This window comes from Euwallacea similis, chromosome 23, assembly GCF_039881205.1.
Source record: "Euwallacea similis isolate ESF13 chromosome 23, ESF131.1, whole genome shotgun sequence".
Lineage (NCBI taxonomy): Eukaryota > Metazoa > Arthropoda > Insecta > Coleoptera > Curculionidae > Euwallacea > Euwallacea similis.
The window spans coordinates 2,671,639-2,696,543 of NC_089631.1; the positions used below are offsets into that span (position 1 = coordinate 2,671,639).

The following is a 24,905-nucleotide window of genomic DNA, read 5'->3' on the forward strand; positions in this document are numbered from 1 at the left end:
CAGCAGAAGTGTCTTTAATCGAATTAAAACTCCTGGATATATATTGCTTGAATATATCTTTAATACTCTTAATACTGATTCAACATATACAGTGCAGGTTTTATCTTAATTGTCGTAGAAAACTAAAGCTTTCAAACATAAATACAAAACACGCTAATTTACAAGGTTAAAACCTTCAAATCATTAAAGGCGCTGTTGGTTGGTTTAAATTAATAAATTAGCAAAATTAAAAGGGGTTTTGGGAGGGTTAAAAACCTTTTCTGCACCATTCCGTAAAAGCTGTCATAGATTAATATCTCAGCAACTGTTGAATTCGGAGCATCGATTCATATTTTTTTTAACAAGTTTTCAGATTTTTTATTTGAAATTTTATATAATTGTTTTTTTTCTTCAATTTGCCCAATTCTTCTCAATTGCAGTTCGTCGATGTAAGAAATGTATCTGTCAAGCTGCAACATATTTCCAACATATGGTCACATTAAGGGTACATCAAAAAATGTCAAAGTTTAAAATTTTTTACAATTGAAAATGCATAAAAAGATAAAAAAAAGTTTCAAATATTGTTCAAGTACCATCAAATAATTTAATCGTATAAGAAAAAGCACTTATCTACGATCTTATACTAAACTGCAGTTTCCATTGAAGAAATTAATGATTTGCTGGTTTTTAATCCCCATTATTTCAAAGAAAACGAAAACACAAACATTAAACACACGAAAACTTTACACATCGAAATTCGAACGCTTCCTTACGAACTAATATTGGAAATACAAAAATATTTCGTTACACTCTTAGAACACCATGAGATCCTTACGGTTAACAGTTAAATAATCGCAGACGCCTCATCCAAGAAATTCATTTAATAGGAGGATTTTTACAGATTCTAATGTGCTTATTTTTATGCTAATGGCTTTTAGAGAGATTTTTTTTTTTAGAAAATAGTAATTGACAGAGTTCATCGTTTCGATTTATAGATGAGGCGTTTGCGATAATTGTTAACTGGCAAAAACGTTAACTATTGCAAAGTTTTATATTAATTCTCACTTAAGTCTAGAGTTTTGTGTAAATTTGCGTCATACTAGTAAGGAAGTATTTTAAGGGATTGGTCTGCAAAAATGGGCTTAAGGATTAATTGAATAGATGCTAGATTAGTCAAGAAGACACTTCGAAACCTGAGAAGTAGAGATTTTCCTGGATTTAAAGTGTTTGAACTTGATTTCATCTGTGAATTGAAATTAGTTGTCTGACTCTTTTCGTTGCTGAGGGGCGTTTTTTTACTTACCAATATCACGCAAAGGACACAAGGAAAATAATGAAAATCCAGTAAATTTCAGCCAAATTCCATGAGTAACTTCTGCCTACTGACTATTATTATTATTACGTACTTAGGCGATAAGTTCTAAATAAAATTAACCTACGGCTATCACAATACTAAAAAATTATTTTTAACATAGGCCTCATTCTCGTTAAAACTTAGGCCACAAATTATAAAAAATCTACAAACTTACTTAATAAAAAAGAAGTCTATTTTTCTTTGATATAATTAAGACTAGGTGGGGTGCTGTTAGCGGTAGAATTTTTTAATTATTAAAATTGTCTGAAATTAAAAATCCTGAAAAACTAAAAAGGTTAATACTGGAATATAATGGGTGTCAAACTTACCATTTGATTGACTAGTAAAATTCACAAGCGCATTGCTCTTTTTCGTATATTACAAGGGAGTTTCCTTCCGCCAGTGAAAACTGTTCGTCTTTGAAGCCGGATTCGCGCCGGAGGCTGACTTTCTTAAATTGGCAGCTGCCGAATCTAGCCCGTTTTTTACATTGGCGACTAATCGAAGTGCTGGATTTGTTACTATTCCATTACGTTTCGATTTTTGATTGCTAAAACAATTTTCCTTTCAAATACACCCACAACTGAAACCCAAAATGGTACATTGTTTCACGAATAACGAAAATAACACTTTCTGTCACTCTGAAAGAACAGTTTACCAAACGAGGCGAAACCGAGGCGAGTTTGATGATCTTTTCGAATTACAAAATATGATTTTCAATGAGTATCGCCAATCGCACACGCTCTGCTTTCACAGTACACGATCTTATTATGGGCAGCTAAGCATACATCAAATTAACAAAAAGATCAGTAATTAACTTTCAACCATACTCCTACGAATGGCGGGCAGCGTTCTCGCATCACCGTCAAATTTTCGTCTCTGAGACGAAAGTTAAAGTTATAAGTTTTTTTTTACTTTCGTTCATTATTGGAACGATTTTTACCTTTGTTTATTATTGGTTTCCTTCTCGTGCTTTTCTTTATCTTTCCCAAAAACCGAACTCCCAGAATTGCCTAAAATAATCCGCATATGCGTGTCTCGAGCGAAATGTGTGTCGGGAGCTTTGCTGAAGTTATTGTGCCTCAATACTGGCTGATAAATATTCATAGCGCCTAAAAAAAATCAGTTGAAAATAAACTCTCATAAATTTAAAATTAAACGTTTACCAAAAGCGTTATTCGAACTGTCATGAACCGGACTTAACGGCGGGGATGCGTAGATTGGGCTTTGAGGTTCGCTTTGAAGAGGCGAGAGGAGTTTGCTGAGAGGTCGCGTTTTGCCGCCTCTCGTGCATTGTTGCAATTGTTGTGTGAATGACATCGGCTGGCAAGTGATAATTTGTTATTTAATTGAAGATAATAAGCAGTGATAATTAAAGTTTAGGTACCTGTGAGTTTTGAGGAGTTTCTCTTTGCCTATCGCCGTGCCTACTGGAATGACTTGATCCCGTCAAGTTCGAACTCGACTTGGAATTGGAGCTGTGATTTCCTAAAGAAACCATAGATCTCCTTTGTTGGTCCGTCCAATCTCCACCACCTACAGGATACAGTATTGCTGAAGAGGGTTTTGTTTCTGCGGTCGACGCTACAAAGAACGAAATTTATTTTTTTTTGTGTTTTCCACACATTTCATAAACTTAAAAATTATTTTAAAAAATCTTACATATTTCATATACTTACTTGAAGCTATCGAATTGGCACTACTGCTGGTATGTGCGGTGGACAAGTTGACCTTATGGGACTTTGCGTTGTATTCTTCCAATAACCGAACGACCCCTCTATGCCCTGATTTAGCGGCAACCCTTAAAGCGTTCCTTCCACATGCATCAGAATGGTTGGGATCAGCTCCATGATCCAAAAGGGCTATCACACATTGTTCATGACCTTCTTGGGCAGCGATTCCTAAAAAGAATAATTAATGTAGTTAATTTCAAACATTTGTCAAATTTTAACTTTCAACAAATCAATATTTTTGGAACTTTTCAAAAATTATCAATAATTTTCGTTGCTCTTATCAACGTACCCAATGCTGTGGCTCCTTGATTGCACGTGTGATCGGGCAAAGCTCCATGCTCCAACATCAACTTGACAATATCACTATGTCCTTGCCAACTAGCCGAATGCAAGGCCGTCCTATTTTCTAAATCGCAAGCATCTACTTGTGCTTTCCCGTAGGTTAAGAGGAGGGATACCATCTCGGTGTGTCCCTGCCAAGCTGACACATGCAACGGAGTTCGACCCTAGGCAAAAAACTTCGAGGCGACTAATTTTTTTAGGATCAGCTTTACCTCCAAATCCCTCGTTTCAACGTCCGCACCTTGCTGTATAAAATACTTGGACATGGCCAGCCGATTATCCAGTGCTAAAACATAGAGAGTGCTCCTGCCATCTGCGTCCTTGGAGTCCATATCGGCGCTGCTTGCAATTAGGATCTGCACGATGTCATAGTGACCCTCCAGGGCAGCCAACCTAAAAGCTCAATTTGCAATGAAGTTTGAGATTGTAGGTAAAACCGGACCTTAAGGCTGTTTTGCCGTCATGGGGTCTCTGATCCACGGGCGCGTTGTATTTATTCAGAAACATGTTCACTAAACTTGTATGACCGCCTTGCGACGTTAAAGTGAGCGCCGCTTTGCCTTCATTGTCAGTCTCGTCGATTCTCGCTCCAGCTTCCAATAATGCTTCACATACTTCCTGGTGACCTAAAGAAAATAATGTAAAGATCGATGCATTAATTATTGAAAGCCAAGACGATTTCAAATAAAGCTGCCTTGATGAAATTTGAAAGTATGTTAACCCCCAAAATACAAAATTTTCGAAAAAATCAGTAATGTCTATGGATTTACTAACAATCCATACCTTCGAATGCTGCATAATGCAGCGGCGTCCATCCAGAATTATCCCTATGTTGCTCGTCCAGTCCTCTGTCGAGTAGCTGACGCACGACTTCTACGCAACCTAATGATTTTAGGATTTTTATTAATAATTTCAGCTAATTGAGAGCTAATAAAATATAAGGGAATTTTCTTGCCTTGTGCAGCTGCTACGGATAACACAGTCCTCCCTTCCGAGTCCATGGAATCGATAGCACAGCCCCAGAAAAGCAGCAAAGCCACCACCGGGGCATGGCCCATACTGGCGGCCGCCCACAGCGGAGATCTGCCGCTGTTATCGCAATGATCCACATCGGCCTCGTTTTCCAGGAGAAGTTCACACACGTCTCTGAAGATGAAAGTCAGGTTAAATTTTGTCAACAGGAAAGAAAATTTATTTACCTGTGTCCCTCGAAAGAAGCAACCAACAGTGGAGTCATGCCTTCTTTGTCTTTATGGTCAACAGTGGCCCCCCTTTCCAGAAGAGTTGAAACGACACTCACACCTATGAGAATCATTTTGTAACACCTTTTTACATTTAGCAGTTTGCCTAAAAATTGCAGCAATTTTTATTGCACCTTGGGGGGAATTTGCGGTCGAACAATAAGTTGCCGCATTTTCTCCGTCTTTCTCAAAAACTCAAAATCAACGCGCTGTATCGGTGGAATTTCAAGTTGGTTATGATGATTCAGTGCTTGGTAATGAACTGAAACAGTACCTGGAGTTCTTGGAGCACACAATGCAGCTACAGACAAAGCAGTACGCCCATCTGCATCTGCATGATTAATATCGGCGCCGTAATCCAAGAGATGATCTACGATTTCGCTGTGTCCCATGTATGCGGCTGCGATTAAGGCCGTTCGACCCTAAGACAATTTTATGAGTCTTAGAAACATGTCATTTGATGATTAATGAATAAAAGCGTACTTCATGGTCCGTAAGATTGACATTTGCTCCGTGTTGCAGCAGAATTCTAACTATTTCCTCGTGACCACTCCAAGCTGCAGCTCTCAGAGCGGTTCTGTTCTCGGCATCCACACTGTCAAGTTGACAGCCGTGTTGTACGAGAAGATCTACCACCTATAGAAGACAGTTAATACAAAATTACTTTCCCCTTGCAAGGGGACAATTATGAGGTAATGCGTTCATATCCGGATCACCCTGAATATCCATTCAATACATAGGGTGGTCTAAAAAATTTTTTAAAAAAAGTTTATCACTAAGATATAGAGCGATAAAGTTCAATTTATTTTGCTGGGTTGTGTGGCTACGTTTGTTCTGGACATTCACCAAGATCAAATTTAGTGCAAACTCCTGACAATTCTTCCGGAAATTGTTTAAAGCTGGTACTCCACAATTATGATCTAAAACGAGTTTTGGTACTAAAATTAGTCGAAATTAGACAATTTCTCCTAAAAGTGCCCAAACTCAGTAAGACCACGAAACCGGCAAAATTATATTTACTTTAATTATGCTTGATGTACAACTTACTTCTGTATGTCCACCCCAAGCTGCGGCTCTTAACGGTGTCCAACCATCTATGTCGGCTTGGTCGACATTTGCTCCAGAGTCCAACAATACCTAATGACCAAATCAAAATCTTTATACTGCTCTTACTAATCGATTCACACAATATTGTCCCTTTCATATAGACAAAGATTGTCGGCTACTTATTTTCACAGTAAATGGCAATTTTTTTGGAAGTTATAAGAGTTCGAAATAGGTTAAATGGTGAATGTTTTAGGCAACATTTTAAGCAAGAATTAAGAGAGGATTTGACAGAATTTCCAAAAAAAGTTCGAAAATCCATGCAAATCGAACGTCCACTAATCGGGAATTATTTTCCCAAATAAAGTTTTTACGAAAATTTCAAATTTTCTGAAATCACTAGAAGTAACTTGAAAATCTTAGGGAATCGAAATTCCTTGACTAGGAATTTCATGAAATATTTATGAAATGTTGATTATTCTAAACTAACCACAACGAACTCGAATATTGATGAAAAATTGAATCTCCTAAACTTACTAGAAGTACCAACCCAAAAACCCGAGTGAATTGACCTAATAGAAATGATTATAGAATTTCGAAAATATGTATTTTCTATTTATGGCAACTTCCAAAAGCTCATAAAGCATAAGAAACAAAGAAATTACTCGTTAAACTCTTTATGATTCTCTATTACCGTTTCCTTGGATCACACGCAGTGGAATCCGATACGCGACCATCGATAATGCTAACGGACGTGTCGATACCTCTATACCGTAATTATAGAGATTGGTTCTTGGGTCGTGGTCCTTTGGGTAATGAGAAACAAAATTCTTCAAAACATGTTCAACATATTTGTAAAACATTTCGACGCTGATTGGCATCTTGATGAGAATACACAAAACACTCGCATGCTGTTAGCGTGGGGAGGGCATTTGGCCTAATGGGGGCCAGAAGACCTTATGCCAATTAACCATGCATAATTATTGAGAGATGTTTTTAATTTAAACGATTGTAGAGTTTGTGATATGGAGCAGATGCTCAGCTCACCATCACGACAATTTGCGGATACCACCAAGTGGTTGCGGGCCGCTTTTTGAAACATCACAAACCCCTTATAATAATATTAAAAAGTTCCAAAAATGCTGCCACGTCTGAATGTACCTAGTGCATGCAATAATTTATGTTTACTTAAGGACACATGGGTTTGGATGGCAAAGGGCATCTATGCACCTTATGATGAACCTAAGAACATAACAGGTGCATACCAACCAGGGCCAGACCATACTTGATTCGAAGATCACTCGTAGGAATCGGTTTTGACAGTATTATTATCACTCTTGATTTAGTTGAATTTTTGGGGAAAATACAGTTTTTTACAGGGGAAAAAATCCTATTTGTTACATAGATGTATTTTTCATTTCTCTTAAGGTGAAAATTCCTTAATAACCGTTGGAAAATTGCTGAGCATTTTGAAAAATTCTTAATGACCCCTTTTCCACCTAATTATCGCATCACCGGTTAAAAGCCTGTGCAAGCCCACTAGAGGATGTCGAATTAAAAACGTGGGATAATGAACATAGTGCCCAAATAAATCTCACTGTTGGCGCTCGGCTAACAAAAGTGTCTCCTGTGCTAGAGGTTTACGACTCCGCGTGACAAGATAAAGTGTTGCGTCACTTCCTGGATTCTTTACAAAACTCTAAATTACTTAAAAAAGCATCAAACATTACGCAAAACCACATAAAAATCCAATCCAACATCGAATGCAACTGTTCTAGAATCCTAGATTTCGCATTGTTCGCATTTGTTCAAAACCACAACAAAGCTTGTCTGAGACCAAAAGCTTTGCCCTATTGCCAAAATTGGAAATTCTCTCCATATTAGCTCGAAGCAAAAACCCATTATTCTCAATTTTCCAAACATAAGCCTGTTACCTTACAAAGCAAATTGACTAAACTGTATTTTAACAGTCTTTTATCAACAGCGGCCGCTCCCAAGAGGACATTTTTACTGGGTTTCTAGATAACACAAGGAGTTTCTAATTAGGGATTAACATTAGTGTTATGAGGCAGTTATTCAAAAAATCTACTAATTAGTGTCAATTTATAGGCCTGGGAGCGTTCGTGACATTAAAAATCAGACAGGAAAAAGTTACACGGATGATAAGGTGTCTTTAGTAACGGTCAAACACTTACCTTAACAACTTGTGCTTGACCTAGTCTGGCGGCTACGTGCAGGGCGGCCTGGCCGTGCAAATCCTGCATATCAAAGAGCGGCTCTGGGGATTGTTCGCTCGAGGTGCTTGCCAAAGACATCTGAAAAAGAGTGTTAAGACGTAAAGAAGCTGAAATTTTACCACTTAGAGGAAACTTAGAGTTTCAGAGAAAGTCTTAATCTAAGTATCTTTTTAAGTAATGTGTCTACACGACTTGCCTATCAAATTTATTTTGTTGAAACGAGTGAATTCTTGGCAGCAAAGTCAGTCATGGCAATTTGTTTAATTACCATCTCTGGGAGCTTTTTAATATCAATATGTATTCAAACTCAAGTAATAGAATGCAGGAATTTTCATTCTAATATCGTATCTTTAACCGTTTTCGAGATCCCGGTACATTTCTGCACCCTAAATAAGAAAAATTGTTTCTTTTACGGTTAAATTTCTCATTTGCAACCACTGTGCAAATGCCCTCAAATCATATTGAACGTTATCTATTCCGTATCATAAAGTATCGACCCTGCTATCCTGAGTAGCAAAGCCGGCTCTGGATGCATTTGACACATACGTTGCATCCTTGGTCTTCATTTAAGAACGTGCACCAGAAAAGGATGGTTATATGCTACTACGTTTAAACTGATTTGAACTGGTTTAAAAACATCGTACCGTTGACGTCATACACGACGTCATGTCGTTTACGTAACGCCGTACATGTTCGTTTAAACCGTTTTCAAAAACAGCCATGACACGTGTTTGAACCAGGTGAGAACAAAACCAATGCGAACTGGCAAATCAATAAGTTCTTTTCAAAACTCCACGTTTTCGTGGAGCGGAATAGTAACGTTGGAGTTCAAATGTGGTCTGAAAACATTAATCAATGCGGTTATCTAGAAAAATCGACTATACGCGATTCACATTAAGCTGGAATCGTTTATCTTGACATGTGAACTAATTGTAGTCATAAAAAATCAAAACCTCACATTAATTTCGCATTTCTTCGACTTTTATAACAGTTTCGTGTGCAATTTTGTTATATCTTCTGAATGTTCTCCAATTTCTCATGAAATGTCGCGAAAATATTGAAATACAGGGAGACCTCTTATTGCGTTACATGTGTTTAACACGGTTTAACTGTGCGTTTAACACGCTTTAATGGGTAACACCTACCAGTTCAGCGAAATATTGATTGCAATTTGGAGTTCCTAGGCCTTATAAAGTAATTACCGGTTAATAGAATTAAGGTTTTTAATTGATTCTTTAAAATTCATCATTAATTTAAAACCAAATTGCTCCTAAGCTTAGGCATATTTAATGCCCAGCTGAGCACTGCCAAGTTGCTAGGATCAATATCGAATTTCGACACAAGATACTAAGGGTTCACTTTGACTCGCGAATAGAGTCATCGATGGGAACAGTGGTGGCAAATAAGAATTTAAACAGGCAAAATCGGAGGTTTTTTTAAAATTTTTAGCACGATATTGGATGATTTTGTTGAAAATTGAATGATTACATTTGAAGGTTAATAAGAAGTTTGTTTTCCATGCTGTTAACGGGACAACCAGCAACATTTCCGGAAATTTTTAAGTCCGTACTATAGGCGACGTTAATGGGTGAACATTTTTTGATATTTCAAAAGATGTTGCATACGTTCATTTTTTCATTTATTTTGTTAAGGAGTAACGCCTTATACGGGGTGGTCCCTAAGCACATTCCGATATTTAAGGAGGTGATTATCTGGGTCAAGATAAGAATGAAAGTTTATATAAACATAGGTCCCAAAGTGCTCCGGTTTTAAAATACAAGGTGTCCCAACAATGGCACAAATGAGTATTGAATGCTAGAGGATAGAAAATAGAGCGATTTGGCTAAACTTGTTTTATATAAAAATTACTTGTTTTTATTCTCCATATAGTTGAAGTAATTTTTTTAATTCTGTAAACATTTTGATCCGATATAGCTGCTATGTATGGTATTAAAAAGTTTTGTAATTTATAAAATTTGATTTTGCAAATGTAGTATCGAAAGTGTAATTTCGAACGCGGCCACCTGAAACAACTGACACGAGTCCTATGCCGATAATATAAATTTGTCGTCAACTATATTGGCAAATTAAATTTTTAGACTGCTGGTGCCACAACGTTTAACAAAAAATTAACTATTATGAAAGGAATTTAATTGTTATGACTTCAATTCCTTATTCGCTGTAGCTCAGAAACCTCAATTATTGTCTTATCAAAGTGTCATTAAACTATTTGTTATTTTCCAGTAGGGTGTTCAAAGAAAGCCCCAAATTGTGTTTTTTTGTCCCTTTTCAAGTGTAATTTCATTTCTCGAATTAACTTTCCATATTATCATTAGGCGGAAATATCGTCCTTTATATGCGATACGACCGATGAGCTGCACCTTTGCGGAAAGTGGGCTGTAAAGTTTTTTGCATGTTTTGAATCGATATAAATTTTTAATTGATTCAGCCGAGTGCTAGCACGGCAACAAACAAAATTGTCATACGAAATCAAATATTAATCGACAACGTGTTAGCGGTCCCTTGTTTCTGAAAACTTTAACAAGGGTTTCCCTTCGAACTCTTAGTAAAGTGTGAATGTTATTTTTAGTTAACAACAAAATCAAAGAAAGAAGTCTCAAAAGATTACGACTATATGTAGGATCGCGTCCCTTGTAGATAGGTGTTACTGTTAAGTTAGATACATATTAGATAGTAAGAATTAACTGTAAGATTGTTATACCCCTGGGGTACGACTCTGGTGGGCATTAGTTGGGGCATGAGAACTTCCCATGCCATGCCTTGTCGGTGTTGGAAATCCCCGCAATAAACCGGGTCGGCATTGGAACTGCTTGTAATATACTTTGTCGGCATTTGAATTGCCCTTGATAAATTTCGTTGGCCCTATAGTGGCAGTTCCAATTCCCAGCTTAAGATGTAACGGTTTGATGCGGCGGGTGGTGCAGACGGCACCCTAGCCAGGGTACGCCCATGGTTTATCACCATGAGTTTTAGTATTTAAGATTTTGCAGGGCATGTACAAGCCCTCTTTTCTTCTGGGTTCGGTTGTCGTTGGTAACTCAGAAGTCGCGTCCGCGCTCGCTAAACTCACAAGTTACTTTATACTCTCTTTTGTTCACTTTACATTAATAAACGCATACTTATAGTCCTTTCCTATCTGTGATTTTATTATAAGATATAAACACCATCCTATATCTACAGTAGTATCAAAACCCGATACTACATACAGTAATGGACAAAAGTATATAGACAAATAAATTTTGGGAAAAATTCTTATTTCCAGAGATTTTTTTAAAAGATGGTTATTTATAAAGTTGCCTGGCAATGGGTGCGTGTTGAGACAGAAACCCCAATTTTCAAACATTTCAATTTAAAAAAATAAGTTTTATTTAATCAATTTTGGTTGGACAAAATTATATAGACAAATCAGAAATTTCTAAAATAAAAGGTTATCATGAATTAATATATTAACAAAATATTATTTTTTATGAAATTCTATTCTAATACTTAGTGGAGTACCCATTATTGTCAATTACTGCTTGGCATCGCCTAGGCATGGACTCTAAAAGCTTGTTGATGTAATCCAGATCGATTTTCTTCCATGTTTCTTCCAATTGATTATAGAGTTCATCTTTATTGGAGCAGTGTTTGGTTTCAACTAGTCTTTTGAGATGTTCCGACATATTTTCAATCGGATTTAAATCCGGTGACTGCGATGGCCACTGTAAAATGCGAATTTTTTCATCTAACAGGTATTGTTTTGCCAGCCTAGAAGTGTGTTTTGGGTCATTATCTTGTTGAAAGGTGGATCGTAGGGGCATATGATCTTCCATATAAGGTAACAAGACATCTCTTAGTATATCCCTATACGTCAATCTGTCCATAATTCCTTCAATACGATGTAACGAACCCATTCCAAATCCCGAGAAACATCCCCACACCATCACAGACCCACCTCCATGTTTAACGGTGGACAACATGTACTTGGGATCCATTCTTTTGCCACATGGACGTCGCACATAATTGATCCCGTCAGTTCCATGCAGATTAAATTTCGATTCATCCGAAAAACACACTCTTTTCCAATCGTTAAAGGTCCAGTGCAGATGGTTGCGTGCAAATTCTAGTCGGGCCTTCCTGTTCTTCTTACTAAGCAATGGCTTTTTGATGGGACGACGTGCAAATAAATTAAGATCATCCAGCCTTCGTTTTATGGTCTTAGTTGAAACACTGGGAACGCCCTCAGCGGTAATCTCATTTTTAATTTGTCTTGGCGTTTTAAATGGATCTTTGGAAGAAATTGTCTTAATCAAACGAAGGGTCCTAGCTTGAAGTTTTCTAGGTCGACCAGTTCGGTGAGCAACTTCCACGGAGCCTTTTTTTTTTAAATTGACTGATAATAGCCCAAACTGTCTTCCGCTTCAAATTTAAACTTTTTGCGATGTCTACTTGTCGTAAACCACTATTATACAGCTCTATAATTTTTGTTCTGATTTCAAAAGATACTTGAGCACCGCGGGGCATTGTAGAACTTAATTTTTTGAAAAAATGAAACAATTCTAATATTGTATATTCAACAAATAAACGATATGAACTGCCAGTCTATATACTTTTGTCCAAGCAAAACACTATATTATTTTATTAAATATTTATTGCTATGCAAAAAAATATAAACATTTTAAAAATATTATTCCTTGTAGCTACCCATATTTTTTACCAAAAAAGGAAGTTCAAATTCAATTATTTGGTACATTTTTATAAAGAATCTTATTTGTCTATATACTTTTGTCCATTACTGTATATGACGTTCTTTTAAGATTTTCAAAACGATCACTAAAAAATATATTTTCTGACCGAGCACCACGCGTGTTTGAACTCTTGAAGAAAAAGTAACCTGAAATTTTTTTTGTAACAAGAATATTTAGTAAAATTTTCTCTCGCGTTCGGCTCGAACAGATTGTCATAAAATTCGCGTTCTCACAGACACCACATATGTCCGGAAATAATTCAGACGCTAGTAGGATTATAAGTGAGAATTTTTACTTGGTATAGTCGACGTATATTTTTCTATTTTGAATAATAACTACCCGTTAACAAACCTAAATTCCTCAAACCATTTAAGGGCAAAATAAGTAATTTTAAGAAATTTTGAATAGTTGAACTATATATTGAAATTTGAGTATAAAAAAGATCTGTCCTCTGCACGCAATGGCATGAAAAATGAAATAGACAACAAAATAGCGATGATCTCATTCGAATAGAGAATTCAAAAACCATTCAATTATAGGAAGTATTCGAGTGATTCAATTATTTAAATAGGCCGATTATTGTCGCACTCACACTAGTTACAAAAATTAATCCATTAGAGGTGATTTAGAAAAAAACCTCTCCGATCAGGGATTTCAGGGACGATACGTACACGAAACCGACTTTTCTTGACCTGGGTTTTAGCCATTTATAAACATACACAAAATACCCAGACACGCAACAGAAAAGACACAACCCATTTTGGCTTCCTGCGAATAAATCAACCAGTCGTTCATCGAAGCCTTTTTTCCCTATTATTGCCACTACGAGTGCAGAACAGCTGTGCACCAGACCGATATCGTTTACAATGACATAAATTCTAATTGTTGTTCAACTCGGTCCACTCTTTTATCAATTGAGAGATAAAAACTATCCTGGCTACTCGCCTATCTCAAACATGACATTCACTTCATATGTGCAATAAGCTGATATCGCTAGATGACCGCTAAGTATTTCGTTACGCAACGTGTGGTTGTCCGACAACGGAATGTTAATTGTAAGGCCATTTTTCGTGCCGACATACATATTTAATTGAGCCTATCTTAATTAGCATCTGCGATTAATCCGCAGCTTTGTCTAAATGGAAAAATGACGCATTGTCTCTACTCGAGGAAAAATAGTCACCCACAATGGAGTACTCTGTAAAAATGCTGATATTAGTTGGCAACAAAGTTTATCGCGTTCCTGGCAGTTACATGTTTTATGTGAGCGTGAGAATCGATGTCAGGAAAATAAAATATTTAGTTGGAATTATGTAAATATGTTTCAAGAATGCAGCTATATTTGTGAAAATACAATTATACAATCCAGGACCTTGGGGAGGTTTAAATACAGTGTGTCCAAAAAAAAAATGTCCAGCATGACGATCTCGTAAATGGCAATAAATACCTACAGATTTTGATAAATAAGAGAAAAGTGGTGCGTTTCTTGTCATAAAATCGATAAAACATTTACAAAGGTAGTAATTAGGAAAAAAATTCACGATCGTTCTTGACAAACAAAATACCAAAGAATGAAATCAAGACTGTCTTGCTGAAGCTTATAGAAAACTGCAATAGAAAAGTGATTTTAGTTTTCATCTATTTTTTGTCATAATTCGGGAAAAAATAATAAAAATATTTGAAAATTTCAGTTTTTTTGAAACAACTGAAAATAAACAATAATCTTGTAGGTTTACTTGCATCGCGACACTACTCCCTTGAAAGCGCAACTTTTCTTCCATTTAACAAAGTCTGTATCTATTACCGTTGACAAGATCCCCATGCTGACAATCTTTCAATTTCCGGTAAAATTCAAAAATTGAAATACTTCATCTTATAATACAGGGTGCTTGGAGTAAGTTGGTACAAAACTTAAGAAAGTGAATGTAGAGCCAAAAATAGTGAATAAAGTTCCTATAAACATTGATCCAACGGAGCACCATTACTGAGACATGGCTTTCCAATGAAGTTTTATTATTCGTGTTACAAATAATAACTAACGGGCATGCGAAAACTCCTCAGTCGTAATCTGGACGTTGAGGCGTTCTACAACTGTGTTCAGGAATATTTCAGTGCCTTAGATCTTGAAGCCTGGAATAATATATAAATACATGCAGGAACCAATATGCGGTCATTATTGAGTGAGCAGTTATCTTGTACATATTTGTAAATACTCTTCTTACGAATGAACAGTATTTCCTGTGGTCTTTTTCTATTGCAACTCCCTTTATCGGACGCAACAATTTGGTATTTTTTAAAATAACATTCTTTCTCATTAAAATAATAGAAAGAACATCGTAGATAATAATCATACTATAATGGTTTTTAACTTTCATAAGTTTCATCAAAATCGATTATAAATAAAGGTAGTTTCCTAACTACCATCAACAAAAATTTTTCGAATTTTTTTATTCATTTAAATTATCAAGCAAATAATATTATTTTTTAATGAATTAGACTTTTCTGAAGACAAAGTGTCTCTAATTTTTTTTCGAATTTTGCGTAGTTTGGACAGAAATAATTATTTTTTAAAAAATCTACAGCACAACAATGTTTTACTATGTTTCACATAGTAGGTATCTTTCACAGTTTTCTTTGTAGTGATTGTCACTTTTGTGTGCTATCATTTAAATTCTTACATTTCTTTAGATTTTTAGTTGTGATCTTTGTGCTTGACTTTGCATCACATTAAATTTTTTACAACCATCGACTCTCATGCTTTTATTAACCCTGAATATGAATATAAAATATGAAATATTTATTAAAAATGTGAAAGTGGCAATTACTATAATGAAACTGTCACCATGAAAGAGGTCTACTAAATGAAAATGTTAAGAAATGTTACTGTTCCAAGTCATACATCATTTAAAAAGTAATTCTTCCGGACTAAACTACGCAGAATTCGAAAAAAATATATACAATTTTTTTCTTTAAAACTCTAATTCATTAAAAAATAATATCATCTGCTCGATAATTCAAAGGAATTTAAAAAAATCGAAAAATTTCTATCAATGATAGTTATATAGAAAACTACCCTTATTTATAAACAATTTTGACGAAACTTATGATAATTAAAGACCTTTATCATATGATTATTATCTATAATTTTCATTCAATTATCTTAGTCAGAAAGTTACTTTAAAAAATATCCAAATGATAATACCCCTTTGGAAAGCTATATCTCAGTAACGGTGCTCCGTTAAATCAATGTTTATAGGAACTTTTTTACTATTTTTGGCTCTACTTTCACCTCCTTAAGTTCTGTATCAAGTTTTCCAAACACCCTGTGTAAATAGAAGGAATCCCGCAAAAATTACTTTTTAAACTTTATTGAGCCTCCTTGTATATTTGAAAATACTGTATGGTTGATCGTTTCCGCTACTTTATAATTTTTACAATTATTTATTTTTTTGCTGTAACTAATGTCAAAAAGATGTATTACTATGCCACATTCAAGAGTACTCTGTATATTAGTATGTCCCTGGCAAAAATCAATCTTGTAGATTTTTCTATTTAGAAAGAAATGACCTCTGTAAGGGAACTTGTCATGACTGCAATTAATTACCAACAAATTTAAAATACAATGAAGTTATTTAAAAAAAATGTAAATGATCGGTCACTATCTCAGACAACGCAGGAACCATTTGGGAAAAATTTTGTATTTATGGGTCAAACCATATTTTAAATTAGGTAGTAATGATGTTGTTGCCAACTGTTGAGAGGCCCACCCATAAACAAACACACTTTTAAAATTAATTGGTATTCTGTTGAAAATAGGGAAGTCAGTCGTCTCGTCGTTTAAACACTCATCGTTGGATTTCCCTGTTGAATTCCCAGTCATGGTTCACCAATGAAACCGGTAAAAGCGTCGAATTCTATTCAGATCATTCTAATATTTCCCGGGCCAATATGGGCGTTTTTTGGACACCCTGCATACGGAGTTATCTTCAAAACGGTAAAAGGAAACATCACAATAAGTCGTTTACCCCTTGAGTAACTCACATTGAAGTTGCCACTTTTGCAGCACTCAAACACAAAGCATAATTATTTTGCAAAAAAAAAACAATTTTTGCGCAAAAACACAGAAACTATTAAAGTCAAGACCTTCCTATCAACGAGATTCAGGAAGTTATCTCCGGGAAGTGTTCCGCCGAGTCTTCTCAGACGGCCTAATTGAGAAAAAATTTTAATAACAATAAATCTCACTGTCAATTCTTCCTAATTACCCGCAAATCAAAACAAATTTACCATTCATGTAAAAAAAACCATCAAGAGTGGCAGGCCACAATGCAAAGAACTCGACAAGCACCATTGAAATCGCGCAATTAAGTATCTTACAAGAATGCTAAATATTGCTTCGAGTGTTCCAATGAAAGCGGTTTGATGTATGTGCATTCGTGTCATCTGGTTAAATAATTGTTGCGTTTATGTAACGCCACGCTTCGATGTGGGTGTCTTATTGTTCGATTTTTTCCCCAGTTTCGTAGGCGATTAAGTGTTAATCCAAGAATAACTTACGATGGATTTTTCATATTTCACCGCACTCACGAAATGTTTTTTTTTTTGCACGACACACAATGCTAGTCCTTTCACCGTTCCCGCGAGATAACGAAATCGCTCTGATCCGCCTAAAAACAAACTATTAGATCCGCCCAGCCCATAAACAAATATGTCGTAAAGCGGTTTGCTGTTGGCGATGTACCGGCATATTTATGGTATTATAAACACCTTGGAAGTTTAAGTTAACTTATTAATACGCCTAAGAACTAACACGCGACGCAAATACCTACCGTTACCGCTCACCGAGAACTGCGGACTACAAAGTATTTTCGCCTCCAATCAAGGTATAATACGCAATCATGACTAATGACTGCTACTTTCTTGTTAAGATTTTTCCCTGTAGAAAAAAACTTATGACTACAAATCACCGAGCAGAAACGAAACACTTTGAAGTGTCATCAATTCATTATGGCAATAAATGAGTGCATCTCAGAATCAGTCTTTGACTTTAGGTGTTTCCGCATTTTATGCAGTAAAAATAGATATGGGCCCCTTAAGACGACGGAAATAACTGCAGCAGACATGTTATTAAGTGTTACATTTGGGTATTTTTCTCTTCGAAGATGTTACAAACAAGTTGCAGTTAATTGCGACTTAAGGAGCACTCATTTGGCTGCGTCATAGGCAGAAAATCCCACGTATGAACTACGTATTATAACAAAAACACTTATACAGAGTGTAACATATTATCATGGAGATATTTCAGGTCGTGACAGTACTCTGCAAGATAATAAAAAAAATATTAATAGACCCATGGTGAAAACCACACCGTTTTCGATATACATGATGGCAAAGTTTCATATTTTTCTCATATTTTGCGTCTAACTTGCATATGCATGTCATTTCTTGAAATTTCGTGCACCTATTTTCTTGAAGACGCTCTACAATAAAATGTCACGATCGTCGGTAGTCATATAGAAGATGTTATATTTTTTCAGGTGATGCACTATTTTATACTTGCACCATTCACTTGTTATCGTAACATCCATTCTGTGAATGTTCGGCGTTGTGCTGGCTTTAAATGTTGTGTCAATTGAACATTCTAGGCTTGCACATGCAGATCTTCAGTCAAAATTCGTTATAAACTGCTGCAAGAGACTCTCAACTGTTGAGAACGATAGCGAATCGAGGTGAAAGGATTCTGTTCAAAACTCTCCCTAAATGCCGCAATGTTTTCATTAGACCGAGATGGACAATCACGGACGGGTCTCTTCTGGGTTTGAACTGACCCAATCGTTTCAAACTTTTCGATTGATCGCACCACTGTACTGCAAAAAGGTGCGTTAATATGACTGGAAAATCCACATTTTCGAATCGTCTTCGGGAAATTCTCACTGTACTGGTAGTGGATTTTCACAATTTCTATGTATTGGGCGAGTAATCAATGTTTACACCTAATGGCAGTCCCAATATAACGCAGCACAAATGACACAAGAAAAATTGTGATAAATTCAAAATAACCGGCCCTAATGCGACCTAAAACAACTGGTAAGTTGTTGGAAATTATCGTCAACTGACTAAAATTAATCTCCCACGCCCCGCTTTATACATTGTTTGAGTTTAATGCGACTATAAAAACCGATCAAACACACATCTGACCTGCCTGCCATGAAAATAAAACCCACTCACCTGACTCTCATACTCGCAGCCAGCAACGTCCTGCTGCTCCACAGCTCCGGCCTCCAATAGCAGCTTTAGAACCTTCTGATCCGTAGGTAGGAAAGCTCCGAAATTGACACCAGCCATTTCATTGCCCTCCAACAGACATTCCTCGACGTTACAACCGCTATTAACCAGCCACAACACAGTTAAAGTGTGCAGATCCAAGATGGGGTGTTGGTTGGTTTTGCTGTTCAGGACCCCCTCCAGCATGGTGCAAGAAGTGGCCGTATTGTTGAGGGATGAGGCGGTATTGGTGTAGTCGGCTACCAGGAGGTTGTTCTCACAGCTGGTTGTCATGTCGGTATCTTTGGGCTGGAAACAAAACATTCAGCTGTAGAAGAGTTTGTTGGAAAAAAGTACGAAAAGCCGTAGAAAAAATCTGTTTTTGGGGTTAAACTCACCTGATTGGACTTCTTCTTCAACTTGTTGACTTCGGCATAAATAGGATCCTTCTCAGAAACCGGACTCTTTAAATTGATATTCTCAAAGTTAGTCTCCAGTTTCGCTTCAAAGCTGGTGCTATCCAAATTATTCTGACTGGCCTCGGTGTCTGCAAAACTGCTCTCCAAAGTCTCCACGTTGTTAATTTCAAAAGCCAACTCCTTCTCGTAGGTTTTAGTAAGTTCCTGAAACATCCCCTCAATTCTCCTCATCCTCCCGTTAAACTTCAAACGTCTCACCTGCAAAGCCTTTAAATCAGAATAAATCTCCGTAGAAGTCTTCTCGAGTGAGTTACCCCCCAAGGAATTGGCTTTCTCTTGGGATAATTTGTACATTAAAGTAGGGCACTTTTGATTAGGTTTCTCGCTTAAAAACTGCTCCATTCTCGTCAAGTGGAAGGCATAGTCGTAGATCTCCTGATTATTGAGCACTTGTGCATGTAGAGTATAATACATGGCAAGAATGCAATGCCCATGGAATATGTTGCACAAATACTTTTGGGTGCAGTGCTTTATATCTAGCAGCCATTCAGCAAAGGAATGGTGAAAGAGTCTTATGGTTCCATTTTTAGACATTACCAACACCTTTTTCAGCAAATTGAACCTTTTCCTAAAGTCCTCAATGGTAATCTTAGAGTTATTAACTTTGATTATGTCGAAAAGCAAAGCGTCATTTAAAGCACATTTTGCAGCCAGTATTACATTTAACAAAGGCTGCACCTTAGCAAATTGCCTCCTATTGAATAACCTCTGACACAGCCACAAATACAGTCCATTCAAGGTTCCCGGAATCTCTCTAACCTCCCTTAAAACAATAAAATTCTCGGCTACCCCATCCAGAACCTTCTCAAGGTACAGGAAACATCCATTGCTCTTTATATGTAGTTGATTCAACATCTCCGCAGTATCTCTGCTGATGTGCTGACGAAGGCTATTTTCCTGATCCAATCTTGCTAAAATATATTGCTGAACATCCCGCACAACTTGGGTTTTCCTTAAGTCATCCAAACTCAATTTCCTGAATCCCGTGAACATTTTTGCAATACTTTTGGATTGCTTTTTAGCCGTGCACACTAAAAGTAGCCATTGAGGGAATAAATGGTGATGATTTGCAAGGAGTTCGGCAATAGTGCGAGATTGTGAGCTCCTCTCTCGAGGTTTGGAGCGTGTCAAAGTGGAGTTTGAGTATATAAAAGAGTGCTCGTCTATTGAATCTATGATTATAAAGAGAGAGGTCTTAGGGGGGTCGATTTCCAGTAGCGGAAACAGCAATGCCCGCTTCAGGCAATCGTCAGGGTTGTTTTCAATGTTCTTGGCTCGAAGGGCTATTTGGATTTCCGGGTCAGACTTGAGTTTCTCTAGGTACGCGTCAGCGATCATAGTCCGAGGATTCACGGGCATATTAGGAACTGGAGCCGGCTCAGGCACTCGTTTCGCTTCCAAGGTAGGTGACAACAAATTCTCTGAATACACATTGCTATACAGACTTTCCTGAGGTAAGTTGCAGTTTTCTGGCAGAGCTTGCTCGTAAGTGCTTTTGGGACTTACAGCCTTCCCCTTTTCTTTGGCTTGCGCTAATCTTCGCCTCATGCTTCTCTCTCTGTGACTTTCAGTCGAGTGGTTCAAAATCTGAGTGACCAGTGAACGCACAAACTCACTTAATGATAAACTCTTCTCATTGTGCCCTTGCAAAAAATGGTAGCCCAACAGTCTACGGTTCAGAGCCCTTTGTTGCCTGCCCGAAGGTCCTTGCGAGGGCCAACAAAGCTCTGAACAAAACGTAGTTTTACCACAACCCGAACTTCCAAGCAGCAAGGCTCCACAGGTTTTGGATACAGGCCGCTGATCCAAGCAATGCAAGAGCTTCTGGAAAGCCCACTCTCTGCAGTAAAACTTCTTCCTGTCCTCTGCCATCATGAATCGACTCAATATATAAATCTAAACTTATTTGTCAATAGGACGCTTTGCAATTTCATTAAACTCCAGTCTTATATGTTTTGCGGAGGTGTTGAAAGAGCCTTACTACATCATGCCGATCTGTGCAAATTACCTTCTCTCAAGTAAGTACGTGGATGTTTACAAAGTTTATTGGGACTATTTGGACGTCTGCCATAGTAGCCAGTGAATTCGCTAAAAAAATGTAAACATTTCAGTTGGTGATGTTTGATGTCGTTGATAACAAACTGATTTATTAATAGTTGTATAAACGGTTGTCGTCAGGTAGCGAAATGCGTTTTTTCAAGTAAGTTGTGAATAACATGAATTCAATGCAACGCGAAAAGTAAATTAACACTGATTATTCGTGGACAAATTCATAAGAAAATAATATACTGCGGTATGTGCAAAATGTGCAGTAGAGTCCTATGTCCTGAATTGTGTGTACCTGCACAACTTAAATAAATAATCACTGAACCCATCTATCAAAGAGCTTAGTACTCAAGAAAGCATACATGGCCGAATTTATACACGGCGTAATATATCAGCATGGAGATATTTCAGGGAGTGATAGTATTCTGCAAAATAATTTTAAAACATTTTCATACAGGGTGTTCTAAAAAAAATTCAGTATGGGCATCAATTTCAATATGGAAGTGAGGGAGTTCCTAAACCAACAATTTAACTACTATTGGATAAGTCAAGGGGGCCCTAGTCATGGCCTCTTAAATTCCCCGATCTGAATAGTCTGGACCTTTTTTTTAGGAACACCTGAAATCAATAGTGTATAAAACCCCAATTGAAACAGAAAATAAATTGCAATACAGAATAGTGGATTCATGCAACATCATCTACAGTACTCCTGGAATATTTGAGAGAGTCCGTTGGGCTATGAGGCAAATAGTGGAGTCTTGCATTTTAGTAGGACATTTTCAACAGTTTTTATAATTCTGTTTTCGTTTAGATTTATTTTTATATTAAAAAAATTGATAAAATATTATGAATTGTTTCAGATAGTTGATAACTGAGCCGGATGATAATTTTTTTCCTTACTTTACATTCTTAATTTGCATTGAGACATATTTTCTAATTCTACAAAAACGATGAAAAAAACAAAAGTACTACAAGAAACCAAAAACCTAAAGAGTTGAAGAAGAAATTTAAATTTAGTATCAGAATTTATACTGGGTGTTCCAAAAAAGATAAAAAGCATAAAATAATACATGACTTAAAAAAACACAACACCCTGTATATGGTTACCCATGATTTTGACATTTTGTCCTAGAGAGTCTAAGGAAATAGATGTTCTGAATGAGAAAATTTCAAAAATTTAATTCAAGATATACGTGAGAAAAACGCAAAATATGAGAAAAAATTTGAAACTTTGCCACTCTGTACTGGACCATAGGTCTATTAACAGTTTTTTTTTATTTTGCAGAATACTATCGCTCGCTGAAATATCTCCATGATAATATGTTACACCCCGTATAAAACTTAATTACATACTTGGGAATTTATTATAAGCACTATTAGTATGATTAACATCTACATAAGAACTTAATGTGGGAAAATGCCTATTGGATATGAATACAAATACAAATAACAATGAATAAGGTGTTCCAACATTAATACTAGAAGGATAACCACAGGACCCCAATAGGACACAAGAACCTCCAAAATATCACTTGAGCTCAGTTTCCCTTCCCTTTTCTTAAGATCATTGTAACGGATAGTCATTAAAAAATACCTCGCCGTAGGCAGTGAAACTAAGGCGTTGATTAAGCCATTTGCTACTCTGTATGTACCAACAGTAGCGGTTCGTAGTCGTTGCCACGATGGGGTCATTTGAGCAAGAGCATTAAGCACATGCTTGTTTCGCATTTTATTAAAATTAAATGGTCTTATATTTTAAGTCGATTCGCACTTTTTTCGTTTCGGCAAAATGCTGAAAAACGCATTCATTTAAATCACATTAATTAAAGATATCTCAATCAATGTATCTACCTACTGTGTTTGTTATTAAACCGTGAAATACTCCTGTATTTTCAAATGCATAACTTTTATCCTGACCTCATAAACCCAGCTCAATTGCCAAGCACAACTTGACGCAGTGCATTATTTTATTTAAAAATTTTTGAACATATTTTCACACTGTTTTTTAATTTTCTTTTTTAAATATTAAAATAACAAGCACAAGAAAAAATCAAATATGTATACATATATGCTACAAATTTGACGTGAATTGTTTGTTCTTTCTTAAATTTTTTAGCATTAATACTTAACACACTACTGGGGATTGTTGAAACAATGAAATTAGGAAATTAATCCTTCTATGTCCATGGAGATTCCCAACTTCAAACCTTTTGAGTGCAAGGACTCCATGATTTTTGGGGACCATCCCAATTTATTTTTATATTGAATCTAGATAATAATATGACGTTAAATTCAGATGGAAATAAAGACACTCATAAAGTTTAGAGTTCCTTTCTCTGCTTTGAGGAGCTTATATGGTGCAAGTAACTCGCAAAGGAGCTACCTAATGTCTCTGTTATGTGAGTAGCTCATATCATGTAAACCATGCAATTGTACTACTTGGCAGTGCAGATTAAAGTAGATGTTAGAGAGGAATTTTTTATTTTTATTGTTAACTTTTGATACTCATATTATTAATTTTGTTACTAATGTAATCTGTTGTGCCTATTCCTGATTGTCAGTGATAAAAATATAGCTACTTTTTTAATATTTAGTTGGGGAAACCTACAGCTCAATGAACTACTAAAGTTCCAAGATTAACAATCCCCTTTTCCACTAAATTTAGCATATAATCTATCCACTATCCAATTTTTCCACAACCATACTTCACAACTATTACACACACAATTGTAGTTAAGCTTCCAATTAAACAATAAATCTCAAACCTACTCTTTTATGTGGTAAGGACGGTGCATGAGCCTACTAGGATTAATTAAGACAAATTGGGATTGAACATAATTATTTATTAAACTATTCAAGACTAGTTCACATGGATGCAAATTTAATTTTTAAGGTCAATGGAATGACTCATGTCTGATCAAAAAAGGAGAGTGTAAAACATTTAGCACTTATAGCAATGGAAAGAGCTAAAAAAACTGTTTTAATGTAGGTATTGAAGGAAAGGGAGGAAGTGCATTCTTGGAAGAAAAATCTTCATGGAAAGCAGGGCATTACTAATTGAAGTAGATGATAATTAGGGAGCTGCCTTGTAAAAAAAGTTGGAGATGCAGTTCTAATGTGCTATTGATTTATTTTCATAACTATTTTGAAGCAGGTTCCAAATAAATAAATTGTTTATATTGATTAATTTATTATTTTTGGGTAAAATCGAGATAAAATTATCTGTGAGTTTGAGGCCATGAAACACCCACGTACGATTTATCTTTTTCGCAGAACAACAGGAAACACTTACCTTTTATCATCAAAAGTAGGCACTTTTACTTAAAAGAATCTTCAAATTAACACACTTTTAATAAACTTTTCCTTTTATTTATTCACCTTTTGCTTTGCCATTAAAATATTTTTGGTTATGACCGAATAATGTCACTTTACAAGCAT

At 36.2% G+C, this 24,905-nt stretch overlaps 1 protein-coding gene across 2 annotated transcripts; it reads right to left on the minus strand.

The window, feature by feature from the left end:
- Positions 1 to 39: 39 nt before the first annotated feature.
- On the minus strand, positions 40 to 24,893 carry LOC136416576 (ankyrin repeat domain-containing protein 50). Of its 2 annotated transcripts, XM_066401824.1 has the most exons (21): positions 24,760 to 24,893; positions 19,620 to 21,509; positions 19,341 to 19,565; positions 18,907 to 19,251; positions 7,889 to 8,008; positions 7,628 to 7,711; positions 5,697 to 5,786; positions 5,133 to 5,285; positions 4,924 to 5,071; positions 4,608 to 4,710; positions 4,364 to 4,554; positions 4,192 to 4,290; positions 3,851 to 4,034; positions 3,621 to 3,801; positions 3,356 to 3,572; positions 3,013 to 3,234; positions 2,721 to 2,917; positions 2,500 to 2,656; positions 2,277 to 2,445; positions 1,663 to 1,883; positions 40 to 1,612 (listed from the first exon to the last, which is right to left on the minus strand). In XM_066401824.1, exons 2-20 carry the CDS (start codon positions 21,294 to 21,296, stop codon positions 1,712 to 1,714), a joined length of 4,734 nt encoding a protein of 1,577 aa, XP_066257921.1. In that variant the 5' UTR covers positions 21,297 to 21,509; positions 24,760 to 24,893; the 3' UTR covers positions 40 to 1,612; positions 1,663 to 1,711. The 2 variants fall into 2 exon arrangements, with proteins under 2 accessions (XP_066257921.1, XP_066257922.1); XM_066401825.1 differs by lacking the exon at positions 7,628 to 7,711.
- Between the last annotated feature and the right edge of the window lie 12 nt (positions 24,894 to 24,905).